The sequence below is a fragment of the Carcharhinus amblyrhynchos genome, chromosome 4 (assembly GCF_965287045.1).
Source record: "Carcharhinus amblyrhynchos chromosome 4, sCarAmb.v2.hapA, whole genome shotgun sequence".
Classification (NCBI taxonomy): Eukaryota; Metazoa; Chordata; class Chondrichthyes; order Carcharhiniformes; family Carcharhinidae; genus Carcharhinus; species Carcharhinus amblyrhynchos.
This window is the reverse complement of record NC_137327.1, coordinates 81,873,617-81,898,114: the sequence shown is the minus strand read 5'-3', so window position 1 is coordinate 81,898,114 and position 24,498 is coordinate 81,873,617. Positions and strand designations below refer to the sequence as shown.

Sequence of the window (24,498 nt, the reverse complement as noted above, 5' to 3'; positions counted from 1 at the left end):
GAAGCAGAGAGTTATAAATGAACTCTGGACTGTCATACTGTGCAAAAAATAAATCCATTGGTCACATGTTATACTCACTACCGACACTCAGTTCCATTAGTGGAATGGAAGATAAAGTAACTGCTGGAATTCATTGTCAATAAAACTTAAGTGTTGTGTAATGGATAAAAAAATAAATAAGTAATGAACTTTGAATGAGGGAGAATGAGTGACGTGGAATAGCAGAGAGATCGAGCCATATAAGCAGCACTTGAACTGAATAAGGCGAAACAAAAAGTAATGGAACTGTGGATTTTATAACAAGAATTGAAATATAATGCTGAACCTACGTGAAACCCTGTTAGTAATACAATTATCATATAATATGAAGCATATTGAGGTAATTGAGATGGGACCATAAGAAATAGGAGCAGAATTAGGCCACTCGGCACATTGAGTCTGCTCTGCCATTCAATCAGCCCAACAAGCTCAGACTGTTGTCTCTCATGTCAAAGTTGTGCAGTTCAAAGATGAGTCCTCAAGGCCCCTCCCTCTCCCTCCCCTTCTCGCCCCCTCCCCCCGGTCCCCACCACCCCACCGCCCCCACTCTCCCCTCCGCCCCCACTTCCCCACCCTCCCCCCTCATCCTTATTCTCCTGTCTTTTCCCCATAACCCCTGATCCCCTTATTAATCAAGAACATATCTATCTCTGTCTTAAAAACATTCAATAACCTAGACTCTGCAGCCTTCTGCGGCAAAGAGTTCCACAGATTCACCACTCTCTGATTGAAGAAATTCTTCCTCTTCTCTGTTTTAAAGGATCATTCCTTTAGTCTGAGGTTGTGCCCTCTGATTCTAGTTTCTTCTACTAGTGGAAACATCCTCTCCACATCCACTCTATCCAGGCCTCGCAATATCCTGTAAGTTTCAATAAGATCCCCCCTCATTCTTCTAAACTCCAACAGGTAAAGATCCAGAGTCCTCAACTGTTCGTCATACAACAAGTTCTTCATCCAAGGGATCATTCCTGTGAACCTCCTTTGGACCCTTCCCATCCTTCCTTAGATATGGGGCCCAAATCTGCTCGCAATACTTCAAATAGGGTCTGACCAGAGCCTAACAAAGCCCAGAAGTACATCCCTGCTCTTGTATTCTAGACCTCGCGACATGAATGCTAACATTACATTTGCCTTTCTAACTGCTGACTGAACCTGCACGTTAACCTGAAGAGAATCGTGTATAAGGATTCCCAAATCCTTTTGTGTTTCTAACTTCCTAAGCATTTCCCCATTTAGAAAATAGTCTATGCCTCCATTCCTCCTTCCAAAGTGCATATCTTCACATTTTTCCACATTGTATTCCATCTGCCACTTCTTTACCCACTCTCCTAACCTGTCAAAGTCCTTCTGTAACCCCTCTGCTTCCTCAATACTACCTGTCCCTCTACATATCTTTGCATCATCTGCAAACTTAGCAACAGTGCCTTCAGTTCCTTCCTCCAAATTGTTAACGTATATTGTGAAAAGTTATGGTCCCAGCACAGACCCCTGAGGCACACAATTGTCACTGGCTGCCATCCTGAAAAAGACATCTTTATTCCCACTCTCTGCCTTCTACCAGTCAGCCAATCCTCTAAGCATGCCAGGATCTTACCCCTAACACCATGGCCTCTTAGTTAACAGTCTCTTATGTGGCAAGGTCAAAGGCCTTTTGGAAGTCTAAATATATTACGTCCACTGGTTCTCCTTTATCTAACTTCCTTGTTACCTCCTCAAAGAATACATTATGGGTGGCACAGTAGCACAGTGGTTAGCACTGCTGCTTCACAGCTCCAGGGTCCTGTGTTCGATTCCCGGCTCGGGTCACTGTCTGTGTGGAGTTTGCACATTCTCCTCGAGTCTGCGTGGGTTTCCTCCGGGTACTCCAGTTTCCTCCCGCAGTCCAAAGATGTGCAGGTTAGGTTGATTGGCCATGCTAAGAAATTGCCCCTTAGTGTCCAGGGATACATAGGTTAGAGGGATTAGTGGGTATAATATGTAGGGATATATGGGTACAGCCTGGATGGGATTGTGTTCGGTACAGACTCGATGGGCCGAAGGGCCTCTTTTTGTAGGGTTCTATGATTCTATGAACTCCAACAGATTGTCAGACATGACCTCCCCTTGATGAAGCCATGCTGACGCAGTCCTACTTTATCATGCATTTCCAAGTACTCCGTGATCTCATCTTTAATAATGGACTCCAAAATCTTGCCAATGACCAAAGTCAGGCTAACCAGCCTAAAATTTCCCGTCTGTTGCCTCCCTTCCTTCTTAAACAGTGGTGTTACATTAGCTACTTTCCAGTCCTTTGGGACCCTCCCTGACTCCAGTGATTCCTAAAAGATCACCACTAGTGCCTCCACAATTTCCTCAGCTATCTCTGTTAGAACTGTGGTGTGTAGTCCATCCGGCCCAGACGATTTATCCAACTTCACACCTTTCAGTTTCCCCAGAACATTCTTCTTAGTGATGCCTTTACATTCACCAGTGCCCCCCCACTCTTCTGGAGCTCTGGTACTGTGAAGACTGATGCAAGGTATCTGTTCAGTTCATCTGCCATTTCTTTGTTTAGATATTTTTATTTCTCCAGCCTCACCTACCAGTGGTCCAATGGCTATTTTTGCCTCTCTCTTTGCTTTAATATACTGAAAAAAACTCTTCCTATCTTCTTTTATATTACTAGCTAGCTTATATTTACATTTCATCTTGTCCCCCCTTATTACTTTTTTAGTTGTCCATTGCTCGCTTTTAAAGGCTTCCCAATCTTCTGGCTTCCCACTAATCCTCGCCACTTTGTATGCTTTCTGTTTTGCCTTTATGCTGTCATTGACTTCCCTGGTCAGCCATGGATGTGCATCCTCCCCTAAGCATGTTTCCTCCTCTTGGGGATGAATTTCTGTTGTGCTTCCCGAATAACTCCCAAAAACTCCTGCCATTGCTGTTCCACTGTCTTCCATGCTTGGCTCCCTTTCCAACCAATTCTGGTGAGCTCCTTCCTCATGTCTTTGTAGTTACCTTTATCTAATTGTAATACCATTACATCTGATTCCAGTTTCTCCCTCTCAAACTTCAGGATAAATTCTATCATATTGTGATCACTGCTCCCTAAGGGTTCCTTCACCTTAAGTTCCCTAATCAAGTCTGCCTCATTACAGATCACCAAATCCTAAATTGCCTGTTTTCTAAATGTATATTCACTGAGACATTGCCTAGCCAGGCGAACTACAAGTGTGAAAAAGATAGAAAAATTGGGCCTTTTTGTTTGAATGAGGAAGATTACGGAGTGAGTCAATAGAAATGTTGAAGTGACGAAGTAACAACATAGGCTAGACAAAAACAGATTGTTTCCAGAGGTTGAGAGGTCCAGAATGAAAGGACACACACATATATAAGATTGAATAAAAAATTTAGGACAAAGTAGGATAAATTGTCTGCACAGAGGTTCGGGAATGCATTACAGAATGAGTGAGTGAAGACGAAATCACGTCAATGTTTAAGTATAGGCCAAATAGGAGTGGGAATTGAAGAGCTATGATTTTGGATTTCGGAGTATTGCTAGTGGGAAAATAAACACAATATTGGTGAGACAAATGGCCTCTTTCTGAGTTATTACGGGCAAGATTTTACAGCCTCCTTCATCCCAAAACTGGAAGATCCTGCCCAAGGTCAACGGACTTTCCCATTGTCTGTCCCTCGCCTGCTCCATTCCTGTGGTGGGTGGGGCGATAAACTACATAGTCTCGATATAAATCAATGCATTCCTGTTCTAGATAGACACCAGTCTGCAGTTTTTCACACTTAGCCCACTAAATAGAATCACTCCATTGGCATCTGCAGAAGCCTGGTGGTTAATGGTAATATTGCCCTGCTGTTCTGCAGGGCATGCCATTGCAGTCTTTGCAGATGCAATAAACACAGGATCAGAGGGCTGAATCTTATAGGTCACCTACAGCTTGGAAAGTGGATGAGTGGACCTGTAAGCTTAGGGCACTATCTCACTGCAATTTTGAAATAGTTACACATTTCAAAATTTCTCCCTGCAAGTCAAAGAACATGAAGTGTTGGCATGAGCAATATGCAAAATTTGCCTAAATTTTGCATCTTCTTCAAAATTCAACCCACTGTGTGAATAAGAATGGAGATTTTGTGGCAAATTCAATTGCACAAACTTTTGAAAAAAGTTCTCTGCTCTCAAATGTCTTCATTTTATGCAGTTCCAGTCCATTCTTAAATCTAATACAATAGTTGTATAATAAAAGGACATTTTGGAGTACATTTTATGGTTTGGCATTCCCCAAAGTACAGCTTCAAGTCACAGAAGCTGGGCTTTGAGTAGTGAGGCTAGTGTATCCTGCACCACGCGATATCCAAAGATCCAAGGATATGTATGTACAGGATCTTGCCATGCCCTAGAAAGCACATATACCATTACAGGCACTGCTACCTGGATCTGAATGTCGAGCAGTACCTCAGGGGGATTTGCCTGAGCAGTAAGCCGATCATTTCTTTGCACCATCAGCTTAAAACAGGCCACCAGATGCAGCTAATCATGAGCAGTGCAGCATCTATAGCACTTAAAGTAATCACAACCTTCAAATGCTATGCAATAACCTCATTCATAAATGCACAAGGGAGATCAGAGATGCTTTCTCAGACATGTGAGACTCCATCTCTACCACTGATCAGCCGAAATTGTAGAAAAGGTAGAAAAACTTTTTCTATGTTTTCTATAATGCTTCTCCGGTGAATGGGAAACTGTGGACTGTGTCCCTGTAGTGACTTGTATGGCCTTTCACATGCTACAGTATAACTAATTGGCCTGCTCTGTGAACACTTAGATGGCAAATGACCATTTGCACAAGGTCATATATATTAATGAGTAATCCCTGGCAAGCTTACATGATTAATGTATCCTGCAGAGTACCTCAGTGCCCCAATCATCTCAAGGAGAAAGAAGGTATCAAAATGGACCCTTGGGGACTTTTGCCCTGAGGTATCATTAAATATATCAGCAGTAAGTATTCAGCAGAGACCAGCTTCAAGGAGGCACATTCAGAAACAAGAATCATGATTCAGCATACATCCAAGCTACTAAAACAAAATTTCTGTCCTTGACAATATCACAAACCACCCATCCTTTGTTCTTATCCATCCCCTGCCCTCCCATTTCCGGCTCTTAATTTATATATTGTTACACCTCAAATTTCTTCCAATTCTAATGAAAGCTCATCGACATGAAACTCTGTTTCAATTTTCACAGATACTGCTTCGCATGCTGACTGTTTCCAATACTTTGTTTTTTTTATTTTGGATATTTGGATTCTCATCACAGCGTGCATCAGAATGGATAACCCATCCCAAATCACTGTATGCTAACCAATCAGCTACATGCAGTAACCTCATCTATAATCATTGAATTTTGGCATGGTTACAGCATCGAATGAGGTTTATCGGCTTGTTTCAAAGCTGGCTCTCTGCAAGAGCATCGCACCTTGTCACATTCACCCACCTTTTCCTCATATTCCTGCTTTCTTCTGCAGGTAATTGTCCAATTCTTTTCTGAGGCCTCCAACACACACTTAGGCTAGTTATTTCAGATCTGAACAAGTCGCTACATAAAAAGTCTTTCTTCAGCTCACTCTTGCCTTTTTTGCCCATCACCTTAAGTCGGTGACTTCTGGTTTTCAGTCCTTACGCCAACAACAAGGGTTTACCTCTATCCACTCTGTTAAGCACCATCATAATTTTGAAATCATAATCTCGTCTTGTTTTCCTCTCCTCCAAAGGGAATAGCCTCGGCCACTCCAATTTATCCAGGTGACTGAAGGTCCTCATCCTGGAAACATTCTTGTAAATCTTTTCAGTGCCTTCTATAATACCTTCACATCCTTCATAAAGTGCGGTGCCCAGAATTGGATACAATATTCCAGCAGCAAATACTGGGCAGCACAGTAGCACAGTGGTTAGCACTGTTGCCTCACAGCGCCAGGACCCAGGTTCACTTCCGGCTTGGGTGATTGTCTGTGTGGAGTTTGCACAATCTTCCTGTGTCTATGTGGGTTTCCTCTGGGTGCTCTGCTTTTTTTCCCCACACTCCAAAAATGTATGGGTTAGGTTGATTTGCCATGATAAATTATCCCTTGGTGTCAGAGGGACCAGCAGGGTAAGTACGTGGGATTACGGGAATAGGGTGAGATTGTTGTTGGTGCAGGCTTGATGGGCTGAATGGCCTCCTTCTGTATTGTAGGGATCCTGTAATTCTATGATACTCCATTTGAGGCAAAACCAGTATTCTGGGTGCATTTTTCTTAAGCTTCTTGCTTTTGTGCTCAGTGCCCTTATTTATCAAGCCCAAGATTCGGCATTCTTTATTAAACACTTTCTCAACCTGCTCTGCCAGCTTCCATGATATGAGTGTACAGACCTCTTCAGATCCCTCTCTCTGACACCCCCTACTGTAAAGTCAGGGGTAGTGTGGAAGGTTTTGACGTATAAAACCCTTTTACCTAAATAAAATATATAAGTTCTGAATTTTCAATTTCTAATAAAGGAGTCTTCATTTGTGCCTGACCTAACAAGATATGAGTAACTAATATTTGAGAATCAAGCAAAATTTATTCAGATTTTCCACATACTTAGCAAAAAACAGTGAAGACAGCATGAAAGATTCTTATCCCTCAAGATCTTCAAATTCTTTGAGTGTTGCCAACATAGGCAATGTTTTTCTTCTTCTGTCTCTGAAGTGATGATTCATCGAACTCTGACTCAGAAAAATCTTACCACAGAAGCCATGGTAAAACTGTGCAAACAAAATCTTTGATTTTCAAATGTTTATCCCTACTTTGGACTATTCTTCGCCCCTGATTTGGAAATAGTCCAAATTATGCTCTTCCATTGACTTATTCCCTGGGCCCCTGAAGATATATTCCATTGTTAAAACCCTTGCAAATGCAGAATATTTACAAACAATGTTACATCCCCTTATCACTGATACCAGCTATCGTAAATACTCACATCAACATATTTTAACCCAGGTCCCACAGATACTAAAGCCATTCAGAACAAAAGGTAATAACACTTTCTAACATAATGTCCTGGAAGGAAGGTTTTCCTCTGATAGGGATACTCTACCCTACATATATGATTAATCAATTAAGGAACTTTATAAACAAAAATCCTGTTGAAAATATAGCTCTTATTTAAAGACAAAGCGTCCTTCTCAATTCAGGCTGCTGAACTGAACCCTTGTGGTTATTTCCACAAATATGATAAAGAAGCCCTCAATTTTGCTGCATAATTAAAACAAGTACAATTCTTTGAACCCTAACTTTTCAGTACCTTTAAGCAATGAAGACATCAACATGTTCCTCGCAAACAGCTTCCACCCTGTTCCGAGCCTTACCTGTTAATGGTCTCACAAGCAGAAATTTAAACATAACTGTTTGAAAAATGGTCAAGACAAAATCTGTAAATGTTTCTTCAGACAAACATAGAACCCAAAACATTAGTGGTATGATCGAAATCTTAAAAATCTCCTTTAGAATTGTATTCTTAATTTTATATACTTCTCCTTGTTCTTCAGCTAAAATAAATCTCTTCACACTTCACTCACATCCATCCATTCCACCAGCTTGTCTATGCTGTCATAGAATCATAAAAACTCTACAGTGCAGAAAGAGGCTATTTGGTCTATTGATTCTGCACCGACCATAATCCCACCCAGACTCTACCCCATATCCCTACATATTTACCTACTAATCCCTCTAACCTACGCATCTCAGGACGCAGAGGAGCAATTTTTTAGCATGGCCAATCAAACTAACCCGCACGTCTTTGGACTGTGGGAGGAAACCAGAGCACCTGGAGGAAACCCATGCAGACATAAGGAGAATGTGCAAACTCCACACAGACAGTGACCCAACCCAGGAATTGAACCCAGATCCCTGGAGCTGTGAAGCAGTAGTGCTAACCACTGTGTTACCATGCCACCTCTTGAAGATTTTCACTATTCTCCTTACAGCTCACATGCTTCCAAGTTTTGTGTGCTTTGCACATTTTAAAATTGTGCCCTGTACACCATGTCAGGGTCATTAATAGATATCAAGAAAAAGGGATGGATACTATCCTGGGAAGTACTGATCACCCCACCCACCCTCCATCCCCATGCAAAAAAACAATTATTCACCACTCCTTTGCTTTCTGTCACTCAGCCGACTTTATATCCTTGGTGCTACTATCCCTTTCATTCTGTGAGCTCTGCATGTTCACAAGTCTGTTATGTGGCACCTTGTGAAATGCCTTCTGTAAGTTCATATACACCACATCAAGTACATTGTCCTAATCAAGCTAAAAGATAAGTTTGTGTTATCTCATAAGCTGCTAAGATGTTCTCAATGGCAGAGCAGGTGGAGAAGGGCAGTGGGGCCAATGGCTAGGAAAGTGGAAGGAGGCTACAACAGGGAAATGACCCTAGTCATCCACTATACCACTGAATCTAACTACCAACCACCAGGACCATGCGGAACTCAGCTGCGCACCAGAGTCCCCTCACTAAACAATGTCACATGCAAGCTTCCATCAGGCAAATGCAAAAGCTCTGTATAGGGCTGGCAACAGGGACAGGTCTGCAATACCTGGGGGACTCCAGCCAGCGGCAGATGTGTGGTGGTCATCAGGCACCTGCGTCAGGACACAGGTGCCACTTGGCAACTGTATCCACAACTGATCAGCCCTCGTTCGGGTACTCACCCAAACAGGGAGGCAGCTAGAAATGATGGCCCTCCCTCCCCGAAAAAAGGCTGTCCCATTTCTCCTGGCTGGGAAACCACACTTAGTGGGATCACCATCCCTGATTGAAACAAGAAGTTAAACTTCGGAACCTGGAATATGAGAACACTTCAAGAGAGAAAATGCTGGAAAATCTCAGTGGGTCTGGCAGTATCTGTAAGGAGAGAAAAGAGCTGTGACAAAGCTTTGATGAAGGGTCATCTAGACTCAAAATACCAGCTCTTTTCTCACCTTACAGATGCTGCCAGACCTGCTGAGATTTTCCAGCATTTTCTCTTTTGGTTTTAGATTTCAGCATCTACAGTAATTTGCTTTTATCTATGTGAGAACACTCAGGATTGCCTGGAAGGACAAACTGACACTGTGGTCCAGGGACAAGCAAGATAGAACATTAACATTACCATTCTTAGTGAAATCCAGCGTGCTCGGGAAAGGCAGTCAGAGAGGCTAGTAGAGGGTACACCTTCTTGTGGAAAGAGAAGTGAGATGATTCCTGGAAAGCATCCCCATCAGGTTCCCTTCTTCCAATTTTCCACTGGTCAACTTTCTAAGGACAACCAAAAGAAAAGGTATAAGGAAATGCTCAAGGGCACCCTAAAATACAGAGGGATCAACACCACTGACTGGGAGGAGAATGTTGAAGGCCACTCAGCATGATCAATACAGACCACTTTTATAAAAAATTGTGTTTTGCTGAAGCACTTTATCTTATTTCGTTTGTCCTTGGTTTAGTAGTGCAAAAATGTTCAGGTTGATCATTTTATACATGTTTGTAGATATAACATTCACCTGTATTTTGTGGGGCTTTCTGATACAATCTATGAGTATAGACCATCATTACTGTCACTCACTGTCACTCAGTGCAGCCCGTGCCATCCACCACCCCATCACCCCCCCATGACACTCCACGTACCCATGGCTCCCTCTCCACCCAAAGCTCCCTCACTGGAATCAGCTGTGCGGCCACCATCTTCTCCTTTTCTGCTATTCTCACATTACAATTCGAAACCATTTACAAAATGTTCCACCATATTCAATTGGCTTTGATTTTTTTGAAAGGAAACAAGGTAATAACTGTTACTGAACAGCACAGCAGAGCGTGTGAGGTTTTGGATGGCGAGGGATTGTGGAACCTAGGGAAACAGACGGGGGTGCGGGGGGGAGGACTGGGGGTGGACTGGTGGTGGGGTGAGTGTGCCCAATTTGAAAGCCATATGGGAAGAAACAAAGGGAAAGGTAATATCTCGGGGAGATTCCCCGATGCACACGGGTCATCCCCAAAACGTATGCCCTTTCTGTCCAACAAATTTGTTTAAAGAAATGGCCACTCCTTCCCCACCCCTTACTATAGAGACTGGGTTGGGGATGGGTTGCAAGGCAGTGGACTAGCCATCCAAAATATTCTACATGCGTCCCTATCAAACATGCCTTGCGGGTAAACATAAAATCCAATCTATGTTCTTAGTGGGAAATGAAAGAGCTTTCATTTATTCAGCATTGTTCCAGGATCCTGACACTTCACAGCTACTGAATTACCTCTGATGTGTAACAGCTGTTGTTAGATAGGCAAACGCAGCAACCAATTTTGCTTTTGAAGTCACACCAAGATAAATGGCCAGTTAATCTGTTTGGGTGGGCTAGTTATGGGATGGATATAATATTTCCAATATCACCACAGGTAACAGTGACAGAACTCTCTCCTGGTTTAAATGTTATATTGAAAATTAGTTAGTTATACAATTCACATACTTCAACTGAATAGCTTTCCCGTATTACCCAATTGGCTTTAACAACACAATAAAAATCCCAATTCGAATTGATTTAGATTAATATACTTTCTTCCATTACTAATGCATCCAAAACTTCATGCAGAATGATAAATCGCTTCAAAGCACGGGATGTTAATTTTAATAAAAAGAACCCCTATGTCTGTGATGTAACATCCCAGCAAAATAAAACACAGAGGAATCACTGATTGGTTTATGTGTTTATATGACATATACTATATAATTCTATTTGGTACTTTAATAGTGTTTAACATGTTTATTTTAAATGGATTAACGCCTCCTTATAAATGTCATAAAAAATATGTTAAATGGCCATATGGCAACATAAGTCAAGTCTCTGGCAATTTGTGTTACACTCAGAGCGTGACTATGCCACATGTGCACAACAGTTTACATCTGTTAGGATTTTGTTACAGCATAGGGTACAAAGGTTAATGGACCAAGGATGTTTCAGCTTCGCATCTATTCATAGAGCGCTTTGTTGTCTGTCTTGGTGCATGTATGTATGTGTGAATTTAAACACCAATTTCAACATCGCTTCTCAGCCTTTTGATTAAGATCGAGCATCAGATCAAGCCCAAGATCAGGTGTAATGCCTATTCATAGAACCATAGCATGGAAACATGCCATTCGGCCCAACTTGTTCATGCCGCCCATTTTTTAAACCCCTAAGCTAGTCCCAATTGCCTGCATTTGGCCCATATCCACCTATACCCATCTTACCCATGTAACTATCTAAATGCTTTTTAAAATATAAAATTGTGCCCACCTTTACTACTATCTCTGGTAACTTGTTCCAGACACTCACCATCTTCTGTGTGAAGAAATTGCCCCTCTAGACACTTCTGTATCCCTCCCCTGTCACCTTAAACCTATGCTCTCTAGTTTTAGACTCCCCTACCTTTGGGAAAAGATGATTATCTAGCTGATCTGTGCCCCTCATTATTTTATAGACTTCTATAAGATCACCCCTCAGCTTTCTACACTCCAGAGGAAAAAGTTCCAGTCTATCCAGCCTCTCCTTATAACTCAAACCATCAAATCTCGGTAGTACTCTAGTAAATCTTTTCTGCACTCTTTCTATTTAATAATATGCTTTCCAAAATAGGGTGATCAGAACTGTACACAGTATTTCAAGTGTGGCCTTATCTATGTCTTGTACAATTTCATTAAGAGGTCCCAACTCCTGTATTCAATGTTCTGACTAATGAAACTAAGCATGCTGAATGCCATCTTCACCACTCTGTCCTTCTGTGACTCCACTTTCAAGGAGCTATGAACCTAGATCTCTTTGTTCTGTAACTCTCCCCAACGTCCTACTATTAACTGTGTAAGTCCTGCCCTGGCTCAATCTACCAAAATGCATCACCCCTCATTTACATAAATTAAACTCCATCTGCCATTTGTCAGCCCACTGGCCCAATAGATCAAGATCCCGTTGCAATCAGAGATAGTTTTCTTCACTGTCCACTATGCCACCAATCTTGGTATCATCTGCCAACGTACGAACCATGCCTTCTGTATTCTCATCCAAATCATTAATATAAATGACAAATAACAGTGGACCCTGCACTGATCCCTGAGGCACACCATTGGTCACAGGCCTCTAGTTTGAAAAACAATCCTCTACAACCACCTTCTGTCAACTTGAATCTCCTCTGTCTCTCTGGTAAGGACTATGAATTGGATTCAATTTGAATTTGAATTGATTTTTGGAGCAAGCAAGGAGATGGATTAAGGGCTTGTTCTGTCTACTGTGTGCGTTGGCTTTGTAACTTTAAGAAAGGACATTTTTTTTAAAATTTCAGTGCCAGTTCCAATCATACTTAGGACTGTATTGCAAATCTCAAAATGTGGGAAAGATTTATTTTGCCACTTGCATCAGATGACACATATTCTTGAACCAGTTAATGGGCCGTGCTTGCCCTAAGTCTGAAAAATCTCACCCGACGTAAATGGGCCTTTGCATGGTTTGTGTCCTGTCAGCTCCGATTCCCGTGGTAAGCAGGACGGGAACATTCTGCACAATGTCTCTAATGGCAATGACTGTGTACTATCAGGTCAAAAGTGAACTTATTAAGTGGAAATGTTGCATGCTATCAGTCTTTCTGATCATTCTAAATTAGCCTCAGATGTACCCACACTTTCACCACAGTCCCAACACATTCTCAGTGTATTAATCTATCAGAGGAGGAATTCAAAAAACTGTATCTAACTGGAAGGCCCTTGACATGTAAAATAAAAAGAAATAACGTACATTGATATAGTGTCTTTAACAAACTGAAGACATTCCAAGGCACTTTACAGCCAATAAGAGCATAAGAACATAAGAAATAGGAGCAGGAGTAGGCCAACTAGCCCTTCGAGCCTGCCCCGCCATTCAATAAGATCATGGCTGATCTGTCGTGGCTCAGTTCCACATTCCCGCTCTCTCCCCATAACCCTTAATCCCCTCTCTTATCAAAAACCCATCAACCCACGTCTTAAAAATATTTAGCGAGGTAGCCTCCACCACTTCAACGGGCAGAGAATTCCAGAGATTCACCACCCTTTGAGTGAAGAAGTTCCTCCTCAACTCTGTTCTAAACCGTCCCCCCTTTATCTTGAGGCTGTGCCCCCCTAGTCCTACTATCCTTTCTGAGCAGGAAGAGCCTCTCCACCTCTATCCTATCCATCCCATTCATCATCTTATACGTCTCAATGAGATCTCCCCTCATTCTTCTAAACTTTAACGAGTACAAGCCTAATCTATTCAGCCTCTCCTCATAGTTCAACCCCCTCAACTCCGGCATCATCCTAGTGTTTTAAGTGTTGTAATTAAGTGTTGTTGACAAAAAAGCACAGTAGCCAATTTGTTCACAACACAATTCAGCAAAATGCAAAGTGATAATGATCAGGTAATCTGTTTTTAGGTGTTGGCTGAAGGATAAACATTGGTCAGGACAACAGGAGAGCTCCTCTGCTCTTATTTGCACAAAGGCTTGGAATCTTTTTGCATTCACCTGAGAGGGTGGACAGTACTTCAGTGTAAAGTCTCATCCAAAAAATATGGGGTCGATTTACATCTTCACCATTTGTATCTAACTTAGGAAATGGATCACCAGCCAATAATACAACCCAACCTGGTTTCATGCATTTGACTTGTTCCATCCCGTGGCTGTCCAGGTAGTGAAGACAAGCATCAACCACATTATCATCATGCTTTTTGCCTAAAACTAATGAAAGGTCAACTTTAATCCGAATTACTGTCAGTACCTTAGTGATCAGAGCTAAAAGAGTACTGTTTATAAAGGCATGGACTCAAATTCAGAGGAAAGTAAACACATATTAATTACTTTGCACGAAATAGTGAGGTGGTGGAGAGGGAATTTGTCAGCAGCTGAGGGGGCAACTGGATAGATATTTAACAGAGAAAACAATCAAGAGCTTGAGCAAATAGTGTATAGTATTATTTGCTCATTCAATTGAAATTGTTTATTCTGCTAAACGTTTTTCTATCTTCTTCTGCTTGATGTCGCTTTGTACACTCGTGTTGCCTTAATATTTAACATGAGACCTCCAAGCTATTCTACAGATATATTGATGGTAGAGTTGTCTTCCAAATCACAATTTTGAACTGTTTGCGAATGTTCCATGATGACACTATGTCATGTAATGAGAAATACCAATTACTGAATTCTCCTCAAAGCAATGATAGGGTGACATTATCAATGCCTAATCATGTTATGAGAGGCAGTCGGGTGATATACAATATGAAAACAATTTTTGGCTGTTGCTATTTTATTCTTCCTTATTACAATCAGTAATATCTTTGAATATTGACAAGATATTTTTAAAAATGCTAACATATGGCAACAATGCCTGATGCCCAAGTACAATTCACTGTTTCATTGTTTATCTTATGGAATGATCCTATTAGTTTTGGCTAGGCCGTCTACAGAGATTATTCAAAGGCACATTTCTATTTGCAACATTCCATGGGACCTTTTGGAGTATTATCGACAATATTTGTGGAAGTGTTCTCTAATCAATTGTGAATATTGGCATAGGCCTGGTGGGAGCTAGAATGAGATTACATTTTTTAAAGTAAAATTTATTTATTTATTAGTCACAAGTAAGACTTGCGTTACACTGCAAAGAAATTACGATGAAATTCCCCGAGTCGCCACACTCTGGCGCCTGTTTGGATAAACACACCTAACCAGCACGTCTTTCAGACTGTGGGAGGAAACCGGAGCACTCGGAGGAAGCCCACGCAGACCTGGGGAGAATATGCAAACTCCACACAATCAATGACCCAAGCTGGGAATCAAACCCAGGTCCCCGGCACTGTCAGACAGCAGTGCTAACCACTGTGCCTTAAGTAAAGAAGTGAGCGATAAGGTAGCAATGTGGTTATAATACTGGACTAGATTTCCCGAAGCCTGCATAAATAGACCTGAATTATCACCCTTGAGTCGGGGACATTTTTCAGCTCCTTAGACCTGAAGAGAAGCTGCCTTAAATCATCAGAGCTTTGCTTGAAATGGTAATGGGGGCCAGATGGGTATGGGCTTTTGTGGGAGGGTGGTCTACTGGAGTCTGGCCTGCAGCTCCTGGAAACACAACAGAGATAGCCACAGGGGCCAACAGGGTGCAAACAAGGTGGGCTGTTTAAAAGACTGATCTTGGTACTTTTGGATTTTGTTCCAGTTGTAATTAAACCATAAAGCCCTCCAGCCCTCATTCTTTACACCTCTAGACCACATACACTCCACATGGCACATGTATTTCCACCCATGCCATCCCATGCCTGCCACTCCACATCCCATTATAACCTCCATGGTAACCTATGCCTCTCTAGCCACTCTCATGGTTCCTCATACCCTTGATGACAACCTATCCCATCTACCCACCAACATGATCATCGATTTCCCCTATGCCAATTTAGTGCCAACTCACACCAACATGATTCTGCATTCATCTCCATGATCCTTTATGGTCCCAAGCTGCCTTAGTACTAGCTCATGCAAACTCCTGACTCCTATCCCTTTTTCTCTTAATTTCTCCATGCCAATTCATCCAGTATCTGCCATAGACAAGACCTCAGGAGCAAGGCTGAGATGCAAAATGTTTTAAGTATCTATTACAGACTTCAGGATATTAAAAATATGCTGTAATTGTTAAAAGCCCATTCAATACATTTAAATCCCTTCAAGTAATTAATCAATTATGAAAGCAAATATTTGTATTCATAGCCTCATCAAAGGCAACTAATTGGGCTAGATTTTTCATCTTCAAGCTGGGCAGTAGAATTCGGTAGTTCCCCTCCCTGGTATACCTGTCATGAGAGGAAGTAACTTCAAAGGTGGTATTTTCTTTCTGGGGGCAGGACACTGACTGGAGTCGAGCCTGCCGCTCTCTAAGAAGAATTCATAGCCGATCACAGGAATTGATGGCTTCCATTACCACCCACCTAGGCACTCTGGGACTTCCTCTCAGTTACAATGAAGTTGATATCTGCTTTGAGCATGTGATTGTCTCTTAACTACCCTCTGAAATGGCGAAGCAAGCTGCTCAGTTCTTTTCAAAGAGGTGACTCTCTCCTGCTTTCTCAAGAGCAATTAGGAATGGCTCATGAGAAGTGGCCTTGTCAATGACATCCACATTCTGTGACTGAATGAAAAAATACAGAAAAATAGCCACTTTATCTGGCTCTGTTGTCATTACACAACTTTATGATACTAATGTTTAAGCGTGTCCAAGGGAAGGTGACCGTACATTTTCTCTGAGGCACAGGAACCGAGAGAAAGTCCCAGAGTGTCTAGATGGGTGGCAAGGGAAGCATCAATCCCTGTGATTGGCTATGAATTCTTCTTGGAGGCTGGCAGACTTGTCTCCAGTTAGTGTCCTGCCCCCAGAAAGAAAATGGCACCTTTGAAGTTACTTCCTCCCGTGACAGGCATACCAGCCTTCATGGCAGTGCATTGAAATCAGGAGTGGACTGTGCAGGAGTCACAAATGTAAATCTCTTCCCAATTCAAAGGCTTTCCCTGGTAATGAATATAGAAGTTTTATACTTTGGATTGTAAAGGTAGTTTTAAGTTTCTGCTGGGTAGGAATTGCATAACTGAACTCAAAAAAGAGAATAGCAATAGGAATATACTACCATGGAAATTTACAGCACAGAAGGTGGTTATTCAGCCCATTGTGCCTTTGCCAGCTTTCTGAAAGAGGTATTCAATTCATCTCACTCGCTTGCTTTTTCATATAACATTACAATTATTTTCTTTTCAAGCACGTACCCAATTCCCTTTTGCAAGTTACTTTCGAATGTGCTTCCACCACACTTTCAGGCAATGCTTTCCAAACCATTACTATGTGCTCTGGAAAGAAAAGCACTGTTGGTACCTTCTCTGCTCGAAGGAGAACAATCTCTCCGCCTCTAGTCACGCCACATGATTCAAGTCCCGCTGACTGGATTCATTCAAATAAATCTCCTTTGCACTTTTTCCAAGACCTTGCTTGTTAAAGTGCCGTTTGCAGAAAGCTGAAGATATGTGTTGCATCAATGCATTTTAATGTTGCATTAGTAGTTGGAATCACCTTGCTTGTGGTTTTAATTAACTGTGAATCTAGATCTAACTAATTTATAAGTTTATAGTTTACTCCTTGAAGGCTCTTTTATTGCTTTTTAGACCTAGAAGTTTTCTGACATATCAAAGAGCTTTTTTGGGGCATCATTTGGGAAATCTAACAACCCATTATCTTTACACTTTTCTCTCCGCTGATTTCTTGGGAAGGGGAGATTGCTTTCTTTGCTCATGTTTAAATAATTAATGCTGACTTTCTACTAACAAACTACCTTGTGGGTTAGTTGAAAGCTAGGAAACATATTTCTTCATAGAACAGTTCACAAGAAAGCTAACGTTGTCATTACTCATTTGAATTTTAATGTCACATTGACTGTTTAAAAACCTCAGAGACAATATTGTGTTGATTTAGAAATTCTAAAAATGTGTATTCAGTGTGAAACTTAACAGCTTCAAAAAACTGTCAAGTTAATGATAATTGTGTTGTTGGTGCAGGCTCGATGGGCCAAATGACCACCTCCTGCACTGTAGGGATTCTATCTTTTAAGGTTCATTATATAAGTCCTTCATGACAGTGTTGATTGTAATTTCTGTATACTTTTTTTTAAATTCATTCATGGGACATGGGTGTTGTTGGCCAGCCAGCTTTTATTGCCCATCACTAGTTGCCCTTCAAAAGGTGGCGGTCAGCTGCTTTCTTGCAGCAGGGTGGCTTGCTCGGCCATTTCAGGGGGCAGTTGAGAGTCAACTACTTTGCTGTATCTTTTGGGTCATAAGTAGGCCAGACCAGGTAAGGACAGCAGATGTCCTTCCATTAAAGGACATTAGTGAATCAGATGGGTTTTTCTGATATTCGTCAATGGTTTCGTTGTCATCAGTAGACTCTTAATTCTAGAGATTTTTATTGAATTAAAATTCCACCATCTGTCGTGGTGGGATTCAAACCCAGGCCCAGAGAACATTAGTTGAGTTTCTGGATTAATAGTCTAGCGATTATATCACGAGGCCATCGCCTCCCCTTATTTGTTTGACAAATAAGGATACCTTGGCCTCAATTTGGTCTATTTTTAAAGTTGCCTTTGGTGTTAATCATGAGTAAGATATTACATAAAACCTAAATGAAGAGTAAAAAACTATTGTGCTTTGCTTAACAAAGTACCTATTGGTGTTGTCCACATTTTAATGTTTATGAGGTGGTTAGGGCCTTGATGGCTATAAAGGAGGTTGAATTCAGGGATGCTATGCTTTGCAATGGTGCAAAAATGGGGTCATTCAGAGTTTAGTTTTCTTGTCCTAACTCTGACCCATGCATACATGCTCACATCCATTGTGACTCCGTGTTAATGGTGCAGCCTTACGAATTTTATCTTGTAAACCATTTTGCCAATAATTTCCATTGATATCAAAGTGTTGATAGTCACAGATGTTGATTTCCTGATTTCAAATTTGCTCACTATTGCAGCAAGAATTCCAAAAATTGACCTTTAAAAGTCTTCACCTGTTGAAGCAACAGATAGTAATATGGATGTCTATAGGGCTGAGTTGTCTTGGCCTTGAAGCTAATCAAATGTGCAGATTAGATCAAGGCTTCAAACTGTATCTTGTTCAATGAGGCATTCTAGGGTCTGATCAGGAGAAGACCATTCCAAGTATGGCCCAAGAAATGTGTTAGTGTGGTGGGAAAGGCAGGAGCATCGCTAATCAGTGACCTGTCATGAATTTTCCTTTTGACAGCTGTAGATTGTTGGTCTTTGGAGCCATTGCTCAGTGAAGGGTACACCTATTTGTACACCTGTTTCGAACAGAAGTCAAATTTCTTCCCCGTGCTTTAATGCAGATTTACCATTCACTTTTTTCAGTGGGGGGTGGGGCTGGTGGGGATGGTTGCCTTTGTCGGGACAGGAAGATCCTGCTGGCAGACAGGGCTGGAAAATCCTACCCTTAGACTCTTACTTTTCTTTTCCCTCTCCAGGTGGTCCAGTGGCAAATTGTCTTTCCTCTGTGGGTTGGTGGCTTTGATTGCCTCACCCAGCACAAATCTTGAACCAACATGTTGTGCATAGTTTCACTGAAAATCAAAACCTGATTTTACACAATTAGGAACCAGAATGAAATTATCATTGATCCTTGTGGATGAATCACCATGCTCATGAATATTTTGCAGCATTTTAATGAAATTAAAGTGAAATGAAAAGTGGTAAACTGAAACATGCCCAGTTGTTCTCCATAATTCTACCCTTTTTCCTTTTTCAGAACTACCTGCTGGTTCTCACGGCAAATTCACGTTCAGACCCTTGCCGCCGCCACCCCCACCACCGCATGGCTGCACTTGCAGAAGCCAGCAAACTCAGTCCTTGGACTCTCTGCAGAGAAATGCAATGACTGCACGAAGTCAGCCCAGCCCAGCTTCCACAGAGCCTCCGGCCAGTGCACAGCAAGATTCAACACAGCTACACAACAGCTGGGTTCTGAACAGCAACATTCCATTGGAGACCAGGTACATTTCAACACCACTTATTGTTGCAATAGTGTCGCATAATATGCTGTGGTGGGGCACCTAGTGGTGTCTCCTGGTAGTCAGACTTGCCCCAATTTGTTTATGTTCCTTAATACTTTGGCATGGCAAATTGCTGAGAGTGCACTCTGATAATGTTGGAGTGAGGGAAGTAGGGCACCTGGGACCCAAGTGAACTGGGCAAACAACTGTGTACCTCCCCAACCAATCAGATTGAAACTAACAATGCAGGAATTGAGGTATAAATTAGAGTGCGTGAATTCAGTGTTAAATCAGGTACGGAAAGATAAATGAAGAAAGGAGAAACAATCGGAAATCTGAAATACAAACAGAAAATGCTGGAAATATTAAGCAGTAATGAGGAAGTTCATTGGGCTGAATTTGCTGAGACAACCATGAAGATGGTGGGGTTCCAAATTTTCCAGCACGGTGCCAGAGTGCTCCCACATCATTTTTTAATATAAAGTCTGGAGGAAACATCTACCGACAAGCAAGGAGCAGATAGCCAATTAATAATTTGAAAGGGCTACATAAGCCCAAAAGTCAAATAATGTCTGCTGGTAGTGTCCAGTCACCTCCACCGTGGCCAATGCAGCACATACTGACCAGTGTAGATGTGTCATATGTGCGTTGGAAGCTCACAGAGTGGGTGGGTTGTTACATGATATATTTGCAGTTGGGTCCAATTACCCTCTCCTAACCACTCCAGCTCAAAATGTTTTAGGAACCCTTCCCCAGGATTATTTAAAGGAAAATTCACCCAATATTCCTGTTACACAGAGAGTGAAGAGTCTTTGGAATTCTCTGTACTCCAGAGGGCTTTGAAAGCTCGGTCTTTGGTCTGAATAAAGCAGAGATTGATAGATTTCTGATCAACAATAATGTGAAAAGTTATGGGGATCCATGGGTGTAAAAGGCATTGAAGTGTCTGATCAGCCATAATTGTATTTAATGGCAGAGCCGGTTTGATGGGCTGAATGGACTACTCCTGTTATTATACTTCTACATTCCTAACTTTCAGCTGAAGTGCACCCAACTTCCAATATTAGTGTCGGATTTGTGGAAATACTGTATCGTGTTCTTGAAGAAGTTTTGCTAACTTTTTGTATTTTCAATAGAATGTTGCTATATTTTATTTGTTCTTTTTTAGGATGGGTTTGCTGCCCATCTCTAATTGCCCCCTGAACTGAGCATCTTGATTTCAGAGAGATTTAAGAGTCAACCGCATTGTTGTGGGTCTGGATGTAGGCCAGACCAGGTAAGGACAACAGATTTCCTTCCCCAAGGACGTTAGTGAACCAGATGGATCTTTACGACAATCAACAATGGTTCTGTGGCCATCAGTAGATTCTTAATTCCAGATTTTTATTGAATTTAAATTTCACCACTTACCATGGTGGGATTTGAACCTGGGTGCCCAGAGCTTTACCGTGGATCTATTACTAGTCCATTGCCTCATCTATATGCAGAAAGGGAGACCAGAGGTCTTTTCTGCCTTGTCAAGATGAAACCTTCTTCAGTTATGGGGTCAATAGTTACATTCTTTCTGAGGCACAGGAGCAGAGCTCAGGCAGCAGAGATGGAAGATAGTGCACAGACGAACCCCTATGAAGCACTTCTCTTGCCATCATTTCACTCCAGAAGCAGTGTCTGAGGCTTTCACAAGAGGATGTCCGCTTCTGCAGTCTGATTTTAATCTCACAGCTGGATAAGGCTGATGCTGCAATGGCCGTCAAGCTAACCATCACCCCCAATTTTTTTTCCCTCTAGACTGGAACAGGAAGATCAACAACATCTCATAGTTTGTCATCCCTCACTGTCTGTGAGCAGACATTGAGACTCCGGTTTCCTTCAGATATCATTTCATCATCATCTTTGTTGCAATTCCCCATCTTGTGATCCATCTGTTACTGACAATCTCAGCCAAAATCCTGAAAGAAAAGGCACCAACAAAAAGCCATTCGAAAATAACTTTATTCAACAACAGATCCAGTACAACAAACTAACCTAACTGTTCATCTGTGTGCATTCCCTTAGCGACTGTCTTTGGGTGTCTTTGCCTGGCCTACTATTCCTACTCTAAGTAAGTCAGCACCTGCAGCATGCCTGCTGGAAAAGTAGAACCATTGAAAGCCTATGGTGCAGAGAAAGACCATTCAGCTCATTTTGTCTGCACAAATAAGAAAAATGGAAACTAGCTGCTCATTTTAATCCCACTTTCCAACACCTGGTCCATAGCCTTGCAGATCCAGATATCTTTAAATGAGTTGAGTATTTTAGCCTCAGTCACCAACTTAGGCAGTGAGTTCCAAATGCTCAACATCCTCTGGGTGTAAACACTTTTCTTTATGTCTCCTCTCATCCTTTTACCAATATGCCTCCTGTTAATTGACTCCTCAGCTAGGGGAAGCAATTCTTTCAAATCTATCTTATCTAGACCACTCAGAATTTTGCACACCTCAATTAGGCCACCCTTTGGCCTCCTCTGTTCTAAGGAAGACAACCGTAGCCTATCCAACCACTCCCCATAGCGGCAATTTTTAAGCTCTGGCAACATTTTTGTAAATCTCCTCTGTATTCTCTCCAGAGCAATTATGGCCTTCCTCGAATGTGGTGGCCAGAACTGTATTCCAGCTGCAACCCAACCAGCGCTTTATACAGCCCCAGCATTACATCCCTACTTTAGTATTAAATACCTCGCCCAACGAAGGAAAACATTGGTGGGAAGAGGACTTTCTGGTTGTTAGGCATGAGCCCTGATTGCCTCTGGGTGAGTGTTGGGTTTATTGTGCATTAAGCAGCTTGTGAGGTTGGTGCTACAATGGGTAGATGATGTCATGTAAAAATATGTTCACTGGCTCGGCTGCAGGAATGGCCTTCTGTGGCCTCCTGCTCCCATTCCCATTTCAGGGTGTTTCCCCGGAGCCTCCTGTCCCTCTACAGAAAATTGTTTGTCCAGAATCTTCTGACATTCTGAACTAAAGTCACCATCACTGCAACTGAGAACCTCACAGCCCTCTTTTGTGTCTATTGTGCCACGTGGTTTGCTTTTCCTCATTTCCAAGTCTTCCACAGACAGTCTACAATAACGTCCTGTAGAATGAACACAGCTCCCTTTTAACAGGAGACTAATACAAATGCATTTAAATTGCCATTGCACCCGTTTTGGGCGGATGCAGAGATTCTGATGAAAGGCCACAGACTCTGTTTCTGTTTCCATGGATGTTGCCAGACCTGATTTGTCTGCTTGAAGGCTCATTGGAATCAAGTCTAGGATGATCGCACTCAACAATCCCCAGACAGAGAGAGACAGACAGAGAGAAACTGAAAACAAGCCTTAACAATTGTTTTCCTTCTGAACTTAAGATCACCAAATTCCTTTCAATGGTGAGGCAGATAGTGAGATACTGTTTGAGGAAGGATGTCCTTTCTATAGGTAGAGTGCATTGAAGATTTGCCATGCTGATTCCTGGGATGGCAATTCTGTCTCATGAGGAGAGACTAAGTTTGTTAGGATTATATTCTCTGGAGTTTAGAAGAGTGAGAGGGGATCTCATAGAAACTTCCAAAATTCTAGCAGGATTAGAGTGGATTCAGAAAGAATGGGGGTGATTCTCCCAAAAGTGTTGAATTAGTAGGAAAACTATTCTAGATCACGGCTGTTTCCTCAGTTCAACTTCACACTCGAATCTCCTCACTCTGTGCACTGCAGAGGTCCCAGTTGTGACTCTCATTAAAAACTCAGGGGGGATGGAGTCTATTCACTGGAGTCTGACAGTTCTGGAACATTTGGACAGATACATGGATAGGAAAGGTTTAGAGGGATATGCAGGCAAATGGGGTTAGCTGAGATGGGCATTTTGGTCAACATGGACCAGTTTGGGCCGAAAGACTTGTCTCCATGCTATAGATTCTATGATTCTATGATCTTAGGTGTAGCTGTGAGAGATTGCAACAAGGTGTCGCAATGTTAAGAACAAAAACATAAGGGCTACTTTGTGAGAGGAAGGGGTGGGTTGACAATGAGATGATACATGTATGGGATACTTAACAAAGAAAGGGGATTTAAGGTGGTGGAGGAAGGTCACATTCTAAAGTTGTCGAACTCTACATTGAGACCTGAGGGCTGCAATGTGCCCAACCAAAAGATGTGAAGCTGCTCCTCCAGCTTGCACCAGGCTTAACTGGAGCAATGCAGCAGGTCAAGGATGGATATGTGTCTGTGAGGGCAAGGTGCTGAGTTGGAATGGAAGGTGGGGATCATGCTTGCGGATTGAGCAAAGATGTTCCACAAAGCGGTCACCCAGTCTGCACATAATCGCTCCAATGTACAGGAGATATGACGTAAAACCGTTTGAGTGGAAATGATGCAAAAATATGTACAATAAATGGAAAAATGCCAAAGAGAGGAAGTTTCATATTTATACATTGTTTTTCAGGACATCTGAATGCCCTAAAGTGTCTTACAGCCAAAAAAAATCATTTTTCAAGTATAGTCAGTGTTGTTGGGCCCAATTTTACCATTGCATCGTGCCCAAAAACAGGCACAAAAACTCAGTAAAGTTGGGCGCGAGGCAATTAGCATGCTCCGCGCCCACGTCCGCGCAGATGCCCACTTTACCAAGGCCCGAAAAAGGCTACGATCCAAACTGCGCCCAAAACGGGTGCAACGGCAATTTAAATGCATTTGCATGTTTTTAAATTGAATTCATAGGCTGCCTGTCCAACTGTACCAGCATTTCCCCCTTTTCCATTGTGTTTGTGCATCCAGATTCAGCGCGAAACAGACATGCTCTGCAAAGGTCTGTTTCGGGTG

At 42.0% G+C, this 24,498-nt stretch overlaps 1 protein-coding gene across 5 annotated transcripts in view; it reads left to right on the top strand.

Moving 5' to 3' along the window:
* The window catches only part of tenm1 (teneurin transmembrane protein 1), a 704,577-nt gene that overhangs the window by 384,786 nt on the left and 295,293 nt on the right, over positions 1-24,498 (top strand). For all 5 annotated transcript variants that reach the window (XM_080187425.1, XM_080187422.1, XM_080187424.1 and 2 more), the window contains one exon: positions 19,421-19,664. In XM_080187425.1, coding sequence (XP_080043551.1) covers positions 19,421-19,664 — 244 coding nt within the window. The remainder of the gene's footprint in view (positions 1-19,420; positions 19,665-24,498) is intronic.